Source organism: Arachis ipaensis, chromosome B03, assembly GCF_000816755.2.
Source record: "Arachis ipaensis cultivar K30076 chromosome B03, Araip1.1, whole genome shotgun sequence".
NCBI classification, from domain to species: Eukaryota; Viridiplantae; Streptophyta; class Magnoliopsida; order Fabales; family Fabaceae; genus Arachis; species Arachis ipaensis.
In genome coordinates, this window is record NC_029787.2 from 11,696,910 (window position 1) to 11,710,596 (window position 13,687).

General features: G+C 39.1%; 2 protein-coding genes across 2 annotated transcripts; both read left to right on the forward strand.

Annotated features, from left to right (window-relative positions):
• Positions 1,304–4,795, forward strand: LOC107632455 (pentatricopeptide repeat-containing protein At4g01570-like). The gene is made up of 2 exons (XM_021117161.1): positions 1,304–2,153; positions 3,651–4,795. The coding sequence occupies exons 1-2, from the start codon at positions 1,304–1,306 to the stop codon at positions 4,793–4,795; spliced, it is 1,995 nt and encodes a 664-aa protein (XP_020972820.1).
• On the forward strand, positions 12,185–13,453 carry LOC107632454. The gene has a single exon (XM_016336130.1). It carries the CDS (start codon positions 12,185–12,187, stop codon positions 13,451–13,453), a length of 1,269 nt encoding a protein of 422 aa, XP_016191616.1.

Here is a 13,687-nt window from a genome sequence, read left to right on the forward strand (position 1 = left end):
TTGAAGATGTGAATGAAAATGGAAAGAAAGGTTGATTCTCATTGAGTAATACAATTTTAAGTGACGAATAGTCGAATATGGTAAAAATTGGGGCAGTTGACTTCATGTGAATTTGATAGTTGAGAGCCGTTAGATAAAAATTTAATTAAATAAGTTAAATTATTTAACAACTCTCAATTATCAACTTCACGTGAAGTCGACTATACCCGAGTTTTTACCAAAAAACATATATACAACTATACAAGTGAGCTAAGAGCAACTAAAATCAAGTTGGAAGAGTCAGTTTAAGTAAGTACCAGCGATTCAAATCTCGTTATGCAGTAATTTATTAATCATTAAATGGAATTTTCATTCAGTGAGGGAACAGTCTTTCGTTGTTTGCTTTCAATTTGGTTCGTTTTTTGGTTTTGCCATAAAAAAAAGTAAAAAACCTTGAACTAAACCAAATCGAACCGGTAAATAACCCTAAATCACAAAAATACCCTTGCGTATTATAATCCCTAGCGTCTCCATTAAAAGTCAAAACTGCCTAGCTCTCCTCCACTCTCCAGTCTTCGCCGGCGAGCCCCAGTGGCTCCAGTGCCCTCACTCCTTTCCATTTTTTGCTGCTATCGAGCCAGCAGGTTGCGCCGTCGTCGTGTCGAGCCCCGTCCAGCCGTCGTCGTGTCGAGCCCCGTCCAGCCGTCGTCGTGTCGAGCCCCGTCCAGCCGTCGTCGTGTCGTCGTCCCCTGCGCCGTCGTCGTGTCGAGCCCCGTCCAGCCGTCGTCGTGTCGAGCCCCGTCCAGCCATCTTCGTCCAGCGCCTTTCCCTCTCTGGCAGCCACCGCGTCTTCCTCCACTCCTCTCTGCACTCTGCCACTCTCTGTCTGCATCATCAAGAATGGAGCCTCTGACTCAGGTGGCAAAGAAACCGTGCATCAAAAAAACTGGGAGACATTCTCATTGTGGCCTCTATCACCAAAGCCCTCTCCGAATCAGGAGGAACACGCAACCTCTCTCCCTCTCTCAAACTCACACATTCCATCATCCTCAACGTCCTCTCCAACCCCTCTCTCCACCCTTCCAACAAGCTTCATTTCTTCCTCTGGTCTCGTTCCCATTCCTCCTCCCCTCCGCCCTCTGTCGCTGCCTACACCACCCTCTTCTGCACTCTCTCCCACCCTGCCCACCTCCACCATGTCCCGGCCCTCCTCCATTCCCTCAATCAAGACTCCCTCCTTCTTGATTCCCACTCTTTCAAGCTTCTCCTCAATGCCTCCATCCTCTCTTTTAACTTTGATTTGGCTCTACAACTCTTGGATTACATGCAAGATCTTGGCAGCAACCTGCAACCTCACATCTATAGCTCTGTCCTCGTTGCTCTCATTAGGAAGAACCAAGTCCCATTGGCTTTGTCCATCTTTTTCAAGCTTCTTGATTCTACTACTGATGGTTTTGATTCCAATACAACCAATGAATTGTTGGTTTCTCTTAGGAAAGCAAGCATGAAGGTGGAGTTCAAACAAGTTTTTGATAGGCTTAGAGAGAAGAAAGGTTTTTATTTTGATACTTGGGGCTACAACATTTGCATCTATGCATTTGGTTGTTGGGGTGATCTTGGTGCTTCTTTGACCCTCTTCAAGGAGATGAAGCTGAAGGAGAAAGAGAAGGAGTTATTGGATTATGGTTCCTGCGGCCACACTTGTTCTCCTGTTGAACTTGATTTGTGCACTTATAACAGTCTCATTAGTGTGCTTTGTAAGGTTGGCAGAGTCAATGATGCACTTAAAGTGTTTCAAGAGCTTAAAGAAGGATCTGGCCATGAACCTGATGAGTTCACTTATAGGATCCTTGTGCAAGGTTGTTCCAAGACTTACAGAGTACATGATGCCACCATGATTTTCAATGAGATGCAGAATAATAGATTTCGCCCGGATCCTGTTATTTATAATTCTATGCTTGATGGACTCTTCAAGGCTAGAAAGGTTACAGAAGCTTGCCAACTGTTTGAGAAAATGGTTGAAGAAGGCACGAAGGCATCTTGCTGGACATATAACATTCTGGTTGATGGCTTGCTTAAAAATGGGAGACCTAAAGCTGCATATACTCTCTTCTGCGACCTCAAGAAGAAAGGCCAGTTCGTCGATGGGGTTACTGACGTTAGGATTTTTGCTAGTAAAAAATTTTATAAAAATAGTCGCGTTGTAGATATAGATTCTAAACCAACAGAAATCCCTTCGTACAAACGTTTTGGTTGTCACAAGTAACAAACCCCTTAAAAATTGTTAACCGAGTATTCAAACCTCGGGTCGTCTTCTCAAGGAACTGCAAGAAAGTATGTTCTTATTATTGGCTATAAAGGTTGTAATCGGAGTTTAGAAGGTGAGAGGCTAGTGATTTAAATGACAAGTAAAGTAAATGGCAATTAAAATAAATAAAACTGTAAAGCAAACTTTTGGCAAGGTAAGAGAAATTGGAAGTCCAACTTAGTTATCTCTCTCAACAATAATGAAAGTTGAATCTAAATTCCACTTAGTCAACCTTTAAGGCAAAGAAAAGTCAAGGGACTAATTAGTTTGACCTTCGAATCCTATTTATTTCCTAAGAAAAAGTTGGGATTATTGAAGTTCAGTTCAATTAGCAAGATAACGATTATCAATTATGCTGCGTTGGTGACTGTTGAGTTACTAATTTCTTAACCAAGACCAAAAAGGGAAAAGTAAATTGCTGGAATAAGAATATCCTTAGATGGAAGCCAATAGGAACATGAATTAAAGAGAGCAATCATAAACTGGAATACCTCAAATATCATTAATTCAAATAACAATTTGTAACATGGAATAATTCATAAATTAAATTATAAAAGTAAATAATCAACTCAAGTGCTGGAATAAATACATAAAAGTGAAAAGGGAAGTTTAAAACAAAGAAACATAAAACCTGGATCGAGAGTCACTCTTACAAACTAAGAGAAGTCCTAAATCCTAAGAGAGAGAGAGGAGAGAACCTCTCTCAAGACTAAATCTAAATCATGGGAAGTAACAAAAGATGCGAGTTCTCTTTGAATGGATGCATTCCTACACTTTATAGCCTCTAATCTGTGTGTTCTGTACTTGGATCTGGGCCAAAAGGGCTTCAGAAATCGCTGGGGGCGTATTCTGTGAATTCTGGTACGTGGCCTCTGTCACGCGTCCGCGTGGGTCACAGGGTCGCGTCATTCGGAGCATTTCCTTGCCACGCGGTCGCGTCAGTCACGCGTCCGCGTCATATACGTTCTGCTTAAGGCACGCAGTCGCGTCAGTCATGCGGCCGCGTCGCTGCTTCTTTGCTTCTGGCACGCGATCGCGTCAGTCATGCGATCGCGTGGATGCCAGTTCCTTCAGGAACTCCGTTTCGCACTTCCCTTCCATTTTTGTACGTTTCCTTTTCCATCCTTTAAGTCATTCTGCCTTAGAAAATCTGAAACTACTCAACACACTAATCACGGCATCGAATGGAAATAAAGGTAATTAAAATAATTAATTTTAAAGCTTAGGAAACATGTTTTTCACATACATCACATAATAAGGAAGGGAGAGTAAAACCATGCAATTAATATGAATAAGTGGGTGAAGGATTGAATAAATCACTCAAACTAAGCACAAAATAACTCATGAAATATGGGTTTATCAGTTACTTACAGCATCATTGTGCTGCAATTTTGTCGAAAGGGTCAACTTGAGGAGGCACTACAATTGGTGGAAGAGATGGAAAGCAGAGGTTTTGTTGTTGATCTCACTACGATAACATCGCTCTTGATTAGCATTCATAGACATGGTCGCTGGGTTTGGACGGACAGGCTTATGAGGCATGTGAGGGAGAGTGATCTGGTGCTTAGTGTTCTCAAGTGGAAAGTTGGAATGGAGGCTTCTTTGAAGAACCCAAAGAGCAAGAGAAAGAATTATTCGCCAATGTTCCCTTCCAAAGGAGACTTTAGTGACGTCATGAGCTTCATAACTAATGCTCAGGACGTCACCCTTGATTCACAGCACGATTCGGATTTTCAAGACAAGGAGAGTTCCGGTAACAAATTTGATGAGTGGTCATCATCCCCACACTTGGATAAATTGGCCAAGTCCTTGCTTAGCACTTCCCAGCTGTTTACTCCTTCTCGTGCTCAAAGAGTTCAAGAAAAGGGGCCAGATTCTTTTGATATTGATATGGTGAATACTTTCTTGTCTATATTCCTGGCCAAGGGAAAGTTGAGCTTGGCTTGCAAGTTATTTGAAATTTTCACTGATGCAGGTGTGGATCCTGTGAGTTACACTTTTAATTCTATGATGAGCTCCTTTGTCAAAAGGGGTTATTTCACTGAAGCTTTGGCTATCCTGAACCAAATGGGAGAAAACCTTTGCCCAACTGATATAGCAACATACAATATGATAATTCAAAGTTTAGGAAAGATGGGAAGAGCAGATCTGACCAGTGCTATTCTTGATAGGCTGCTGAAGCAAGGTGGCTATCTCGATGTAGATATGTATAACACACTTATCAATGTTCTTGAAAAGGCAGGCCGAATTGATGAGGCCAATAACTTCTTTGAGCAAATGAAGAGCAGTGGGATAAATCCCGATGTTGTCACATATAATACGTTAATTGAAAGTCACAGCAAGGCAAGACGGTTGAAGGATGCGTATAAGTTCTTGAAAATGATGTTGGATGCTGGGTGTCCTCCTAACCATGTAACGGACATGACATTGGATTATCTGGGAAAGGAAATCGATAAAATGAGATACCAAAAGGCATCAATTTTGAGTTTAATAGATGACGCTTCTTGAATGTAGTTCTCCTTTTTGGTGTTTTACCCCTTCTTTGATCACAGGCAGTGTGCTTTGTTGTTGTTGATGAGTTTGGAAAACTCTAATTTAAATTGATGATGATAAAATATTATTAACAGCAAAATTATTAATTTATTTTTGATTAAAGTATATTAATTATAATAATGTTTGCTGTGCAGATTCCTTTATGGGCCGAACAGAACAAAAAATATTAAAGCAAGTCCATTGGAATAATTTTCATTCAGCCTTGATGTTAAACCATTGTGATCATAAAGACTGAAACAATGTTTTGTTTTTATTGGGCCAAATTGATCCATTATTGGTACAAGCCCAAGTTAATCATATTTTGCTATTCCCCCAATGCATGATCTGAAAATAATCCATCAGGAAAGCAAATGTTGCTATTTGCCCTATGTCTTCAACGGATCTCTTCTTTAAGCATGAGATGGAACTCAAAGTTTTATTGAGAAGAATTAATACATGCATTAGAAACATAAATAAGAGAGAGAGTATGAGTGACATGATTGATTTGCTTTGTGATGCACGCCACTCAAGCAAGGGAAGTAAAAGCAACTTTTTCCACTTAATTTGTTTAATTCATTTAATTGCTTCTCTTCCATTTATTTTTTCTCTTTCATTCATTCTTTCTTTCCTCTCTTTCGGACAATACCCAGAAAACCATGGAAGCTACATTGAGCTACCGAAAAGAAGGAAAGGCACGTCTAAAGACCATCTCAATGATGGCAAGAAAACATAAAAAAAAATGCAGTGGCTAAGATCTTTAAACCATGAAAGGAAAGATATGGTGATGAGATCTCAGCCTCTCCATACCAAAAATGGTTAAGGAGATTCGGCCAGCAGGAAAGAAGATCTTGAAGGGATGGCTTGTCACTGCTTTTGGGTTCACTCATCACAGAAGGTAGCTAGGGTGGCTACGTGAGGGAGGAAGCAAAAGTGGAGCAGAAGAAGCCATCATCATCATGAAACATCAAGGGCCAGAAATCCATCTTGGAGAGCAAGCCAAGGATGGAGTGCTCGGATTGATGAAGAGTGATGACCAAGGAAGGACTAGAGGTAATTGCATGTTGGGTTTTGCATGAGTTATCTCTTCTCTCTCTCTGGCCGAACCGGTTCTGTTTCTTGGAGAAGAAGAAGTTGGCTTGGTTTTTGGCTTCAAAATTGGAGGCTTCCCTCTTCTATAAAGAGAGGGAACAGCCACGGTTTGGAGCAGGGAGAAAGTTTGAGAGTGCAAGGCACAGTGTTCTCAGAAGCTACCTGAGCTAACAGATTTCTCTTTTCCTTCAATGTATTCTATTTTGTATTTTTTTTCTGTTTAATTTTGTCATGTCTTGAGTCTCATGGAAAAAGGCAAACAGTGAGGTTTGTGTGAAAAAATCCATAGAGCGAAAAAAGGCAGAGAGTGCAAAATTAAAAGAAAAAGCCATAGATGGTCTCAGAGTTCCTTTGTTCATCTATGTTGTGTTTCATGATTCTGTGGGAATATCTTTGTAAGTTGGGTTAGCACTTTACAGTCTGTAATCAAGAAGATTATAGTGAAATTCCATCATGGTTGTGATGGAGACTGGATGTAGGCTGCACTGCACTTAGCAGCTGAACCAGGATATATCTGGGTCTAATTTTCTCTCTTCTCTACTCCATTTCTGTTTCTACTGTACAGAAGCTAAAACTGAAAAATATCTCGTGCCAAGTGACGAGACAAAAATAAAAGTCTCGTGGCTAGGGACGAGACAAAAATCAAAAGGTCTCATGAAGACCAGCAAGTGTTACTTTTCAAAAAGGGGGCTAAGATTCAACCCCTCCCTTCTCTTAGCCACTGAAAACCATCAATTGGTATCAGAGCTTGGTCTCAAAGAGATCAAGCTTTGTAGCTTGGAGTAAAGATCCTCATAGCAGAAAATAGTGGCTGACTGAAGGACAATCAAGCAACAGACCTCCTATTTTCAATGGGAAAAACTATACCTATTAGAAGGAAAGGATGAAGATATTTGTACAAGCAGTGGATTACAGACTTTGGAAGATCATCCTGGAAGGCCCTTAATATCCAACTGTTACAAGTGCCAAAGGAGTTATCTCTCTTAAACCAGAAGCAAGTTAGACGGATGAAGATAGAAAAAAGGTGGAGCTCAACGCCAAAGCTATCAATCTGCTCAACTGTGCTATCAGCTTTGAGGAGTACCGATGGGTATCACGTTGCACAACAGCAAAGAAAATCTGGGACAAACTCCTAGTTACTCATGAAGGAACAACCATTGTGAAAAAGACCAAGATAGATATGTTAAACAGAGAGTACGAAATGTTTGCAATGAAGGAAGGAGAATCCATTGATGAGCTGTTTGTGCGTTTCAACACCATCATTATTGGCTTGGATGCTATGGGAATCAAGTATTCTGAATCTGTGCTAGTGAGAAGAGTGTTGAGATGTCTCACAAAAGAGTGGGAAACAAAAGCGTTAATTATTTCTGAAAGTAGTGGTCTTGATTCTATGACCTATGATAATTTGAGAGGAAATTTACTTGCTTTTGAAAATAACTATTTGAAAAAAAGATTCAAAAAAGAAAGGAATAGCTTTTTCATCTGCCACTAACCCTCTGGATGATGAATCCAGTGATAACTCATCTGAAAATGAATTTGTGTTGTTTACAAAAAAATTCAGGAAAATGGTAAAGCTCAAGGAGAGAGGCAAAGGAGACAGCTCAAGAAAACAGAAGAGAGATTTCAGCAAGGTGACTTGCTACAACTGTAAAGAAACAGGGCACTTCAAATCTGACTGTCCTAAGTTGAAAAAGGAAGAAAAACCAAAGAAAGGGAAGAAGAAAGGACTGATGGCTTCATGGGAAGATTTGGAAAATGACTCAGATGATGATGAGGAGGAATCTGAAATAAAGTCCCAACCATGCCTTATGGCTGATCTTGTTGAGCAGGTAATTGTTCCCAACCCTGATACTGAATCTCTTCATCTTATGATAGATCATCTTTCTAAAAAAATAAGATGCTTTTTGCTGGATAATCAAGAACTTGAACAACAAATTATCATCCTTAAAGCAGAAAATAGATTTTTAAAAGAAAAGCTAAGGGAGGCCGAAACTGCTTGTGATCTTGTTAAAGAAAATAAGCAGTTAAAAGCCCAACTTAGGAGCTGTGAAAGTGACCATTTGGTCGTTGCATATGTTGATTATTTTAGAAGAAATGAAGACTTGCTTAAAGAGGTCAAAAGGCTTAAAGAAGACTTAGCCAAGTTTACACAAAGTTCTGAAAATCTGAATCAAATTTTGGCTAGCCAAAAACCTCTTTATGATAAAGTTGGCTTGGGGTTTCATAAATCTGTTGAAAAATATAATTTTGAAAATATTGCCTCATCTTTCAATGATACAAGATTTCAAAACCCAAGAAGCTTTAACAAAACAGCAACTCCAAGATTTTGTAGACTATGCAACCGAAATGGACACTTTCCCATATAATGTTTTTTTGGTGAAAGGATGATAGGTGAAAAAGTTTACAAGGTTGTTTTTTATTATAATGGCTTAGGACATAAGAGATGGTTTAACGTGAAAGGATCCAAGAAAATTTGGATACCTAAGGTCACTTGAGCTTGTTTTGTAGGTGTGCCTAGCATCCAAACGAAAAGAAAATATGTGATATATGGATAGCGGATACTCTAGGCATATGACCGGAAAGACAACCTTCTTCATAAAGCTTGATGAATATGATGGAGGACTTGTCACTTTCGGTGATGATGCAAAAGGAAAAATAGTGGCTGTTGGGAAAGTTGGTAAAAAAATTTTCATCTTGTATAAATGATGTCCTTCTTGTACATGGTTTGAAATATAATTTACTTAGTGTTAGTCAATTGTGTGATTTAGGCTTTGAGGTCATTTTTAGGAAGTTTGTTTGTTTAGTTGTTTGTGAGAAAACTGGGGATATCTTATTTGAAGCTAAAAGATGCAATAATGTGTATGGATTAACTCTTGAAGATTTGAAAGAACAAAATGTGACATGTTTTACATCTCTTGAATCTAAAAAATGGCTATGGCATAGAAAGTTGGGTCATGCAAGCATGTACCAAATTTCTAAGCTAGTTAAGAAAAATCTGGTTAGAGGAATTTCAAATATCAAATTTGATAAGGATCTTACTTGTGATGCTTGTCAATTGGGCAAACAAGTAAAATCCTCTTTTAAACCAAAAGATGGAATTTCAACCAAAAGGCCATTAGAGAAGTTGCATATTGATCTTTTTGGTCCAACAAGAACTCAAAGCTTAGGAGGTAAACACTATGGTCTTGTGGTGGTAGATGATTACTCTAGATTTGGTTGGGTACTTTTCCTTGCTCATAAAAATGATGCTTTCCATGCCTTTTCCACTCTTTGCAAGAAAATTCAAAATGAAAAGATTTAAAAATTGCCCATTTAAGAAGTGATCACGGAAGAGAATTTGAAAACCAAGATTTTGAAAAATTCTGTGATGACTTAGGAATTTCTCATAAGTTTTCATGCCCTAGAACCCCCTAACAAAATGGGGTGGTTGAAATAAGGAATAGAAGCCTTCAAGAGATGACTAGGGCTATGCTCTGTGAGAATGAGATTCCTAAATTTTTATGGGCTGAAGCTGTGAATACAGCTTGTTACATTTTAAATAGAACAATCATTAGAAAAGGGTTAAAGAAAACCCCTTATGAGCTATGGAAAGGAACCCCTCCAAATCTTAAGTATTTTCATGTTTTTGGATGCAAATGCTTTGTACTTAACAATAAAGAAAACCTTGGAAAATTTGATCCAAAATCCTATGAAGGAATGTTTGTAGGATATTCCACCACAAGCAAGGCCTATAGAATTTATCTCAAAGAGCATAGAACCATAGAGGAATCCATACATGTTACTTTTTGTGATTCTAATTTAATTCCCAGTGCTGTGATAGATAATGATTCAGATAGTGAAGAAGCTGGAACAAGTAAAGAAAATCCCAAATCTATTCAGAATGAAGATTTTGCCAGCCCAGTTTTATCTCGTCAGATTGGAGGAGATATTTCCATTTTATCTTCTGAGCAGACACGAGAAACTGAAACAGTGAGACCACCAGAAACTCATCAAAGCTCAACATCACTTCGGAATCCTAGAGAATGGAAGTCTATGAGGGGTTATCCTCATGACTTCATAATTGGTGATCCCTCTCAAGGAGTAACAACAAGATCCTCCACCAAAAGGCAATCCGAACCAAGCAATTTTGCCCTCTTGTCACAAATGGAGCCCAACAATGTCAAACAAGCTCTTGAAGATCCATCTTGGGTCAAAGTAATGCAAGAAGAGCTTGCTCAATTCGACAAGAATGAGGTTTGGACACTAGTACTTCATCTGGATGGTAAGAAAGTTACGGGTACTAAGTGGGTGTTTAAAAATTAACTTGGTGAGGATGGACAAGTTGTTCGTAACAAGGCTAGATTAGTGGCCCAAGGTTACGATCAAGAAGAGTGTATAGATTTTGATGAGTCTTTTGCTCCGGTAGCTAGAATAGAAGCAATTAGGTTGCTTCTTGCCTATGCTGCCCATAACGGTTTCAAAATATTTCAAATGGATGTTAAATGTGCTTTCCTTAATGGCTTTATTGATAGAGAAGTGTATGTGGCTCAACCCCCCGGTTTTGAGGATAAAGAGTTTCCAAATCATGTTTTCAAACTAACTAAGGCTCTTTATGGTCTTAGACAAGCTCTAAGAGCTTGGTATGAAAGGCTTAGTGCCTTCTTGTTGGAAAATTATTTTCAAAGGGGTACCACCGACACTACTTTATTTATTAAAGCATCTAATGATGATATACTCCTTGTTCAAGTTTATCTTGATGACATTGTATTTGGATCGGCCAATGTATCCTTGTGTGAAGAGTTTGGAAAACTTATGACTAGTGAGTTTGAGATGAGTTTAATGGGAGAGCTAACTTTCTTTCTTGGCCTCCAAATCAAACAAACTCCTAGTGGTACTTTTATTCACCAAGGAAAGTATGCAAAAGAACTTATCAAAAAGTTTGGCCTAGAAAATTCCAAACCAATGGGTACACCAATGCACCCTAACACAAAACTTGAAAAGGATGATGATGGCCAAGATGTAGATGAAACAAGGTATAGAGGAATGATAGGTTCACTTATGTACCTTACCTCCTCTAGACTGGATATTGTCCAAAGTGTGGGTGTATGCTCAAGGTTTCAATCTCACCCAAAAGAATCCCATCTTACGGCTGTTAAACACATCATTAGATACATTAAGGGGACTTGTAATTTTGGATTATGGTATCCTAAATCTGATGACTTTTGTGCAGTAGGGTTTTGTGATGCAGATTATGCGGGAGATAGAGTGGATAGACGGAGCACATCCGGCATGTGTTGCTTCCTTGGAAGCTCACTCAACATGTGGTCAAGCAAGAAGCAAGCCACAGTGGCTTTATCCACGGCTGAAGCAGAATACATTTCCGCATCTGTATGTTGCTCTCAATTAATTTGGTTAAAAACACAATTGGAAGATTACAAATTAAAGATCAATAGTATACCCTTATTTTGTGATAATATGAGTGCTATAAATATTTCAAAAAATCATATTCTGCACTCAAAAACTAAGCACATTGAGATAAAATATCATTTTATTAGAGAGCATGTGCAAAAGGGTACTATTGATATTCAATTTGTAAAATCTGAAGACCAAATTGCTGATATTTTTACAAAACCCCTCTGTGAAGATAGATTCTGCACCTTGAGAAAAAGTTTGGGAATATTTGATTTAAGTTCTATTGATAACTTATGAATATTTGATTCTGTTCAGTTTTGTCTCGTAGGTTTGGACGAGATAAAAATGAGGGCATGATGGAAGGGCTATAATCAAGGGGGAGGCAACGCAGAATTTAATCTTCATGGGCCCTACCAAATATCTTTGACTCCACCATGACAGTTTTGTTAGTTCCTCTTTTTTTTGAAAAATAAAATCACAAAATCTCTTGGTTGTCTTATCAAATCTTGTTGGAAGAAGCATGTTGTCAAATCAAATATTTCCTTTCAACTAATCCCTTGATTCAAGGAAACTCCTTTTTAGTTTTTTGAAACTTCCCTGGTTAATAACCGCGCCCTTAATGGTTAATAACTCCCTCCACTATCTCTTTCCAATCAGCATTTAATGTCCCTCTAACCTCCCTCCACTCACCTCACCCTTCGGCCTTCTCTCTCTCCAACTTCCATCACCATTCATCTTCTTCATAATGAAAAAGAAAATAGCACCAAGAAAGAGCGAAAGAATTCGTCTCTCTCAAAGCCTTCCACTCCCCAAACGTACACACACATACATATTCACTCCACTTCTTCATCTTCTCCTTCACCTCCCACCAAGAAATCTGAACCAATGAGGCGCAAAGTAATAGCCCAGAAATCTTCTGGAAGAAGGAAAAGTGACAAGAACAAGGAACCAAGCATGGAAGAAGAGGAAGAGGAATCTCATACATCACCTCCTCCATCACCACCGAAGAAGTCCACCCCACATGCGTCTGGAAAAAGCTCTCAGAAAACCAAAGGTTTCGTGTTTCATGAGACCCGGGAACCCGCAAACCTTGGATCAATGGATTTCAAGAACAAATTTCATAAACCACATTCTCATTTTGATCCTTCAAGGTTTTCTACATGTGCATTCTATAAATTCCACAAAGAGATTTTGGAAAAGCGGCATCTGTGTCCCTCATACTTGGTGAATCTTGATTCTCTGGCTGCCAAAGGGATTAATTTACATCCTCTGTTTGACAATCTCAAATGGTCTCCATTGCTCTTCATTCACAAAATGGTTTACCCAGGGTTGGTAAGACAGTTTTATGCAAATCTGAGATTGATTGATGGTAGTCTTCACTCCTACGTAAAGCATGTGCATATCACTCTGAATGCTGAAACCATTGGCTCTGCCCTTGGTTACACTGATGAAGGGCCGAGGGTTTACATGACTGACAAATGGGATGCACACGTTGGGGTCACATACAAGCAAGTTCTTCATCAAATCTGTGAAAATCTGTCTAGCCTAGACGACACTGTTCCCACTCACAAGGCTCTTGGACCAACCAACTCACTACTGCACCGCATCATAACTCACATTCTTACCCCACATAGTGGCTCTCATAATAGGGTAACAGTATCTGATTGTCTCATAATATTTGCTCTCGTTACTTCATCTTCTGTTTCATTTAGTTATCTCATGATTAGACATATGTGGGAGTCTGTAAAGAGTACAAAAAAGGCTAATTTACCTTATGAAACGTTTCTCACGTGTATTTTTGAGTACTTTAAGGTAGATTTAACAAATGAGGATGTAGAAAACAAAGTCTCTATGATCAAAGGAGGGGGCGCTGTTAAAAAGGGAAAGAAATCTATGGCTTCTGATGATGATTTTGAAAGTCGGCCGGAATCCTCCAAGGCAACCGAATCCCTCAGAGACATTCTCACAAAATTCTCAAACATGTCCGAACTCATGGTTCAATTTCATAGGTCTGCACGCAAACTAGCATATGAAAATGAGTCAGCCTGGAAGAAATGCCAAGATAGGGTCGGTCTAATGCTGGAAAGCCTTGAAGATGAAGTGGGTAGTGAGGCAGGGGCCGAGGAATCTAACTTTCATCTCTCTGATGATTAAACTTATGTTTACTGTTTGATATTGGCACACTTAGGCTCAATTTGTTACTTTATTTTGTTGGGTTGGATACTGCTAGTAGTATAACTCTGTGATACTTTGTGAAACACTTTTAGATTATTTTTTGGGTTATATTTTGCATACTCTATTTTCTATGTTAAAACTTCTTGCAGGTGCCCCTTTGATGACAAAAGGTGGAGAAAGCTGAAAATTGAAATCTGAAAAAACAGGGAAAGA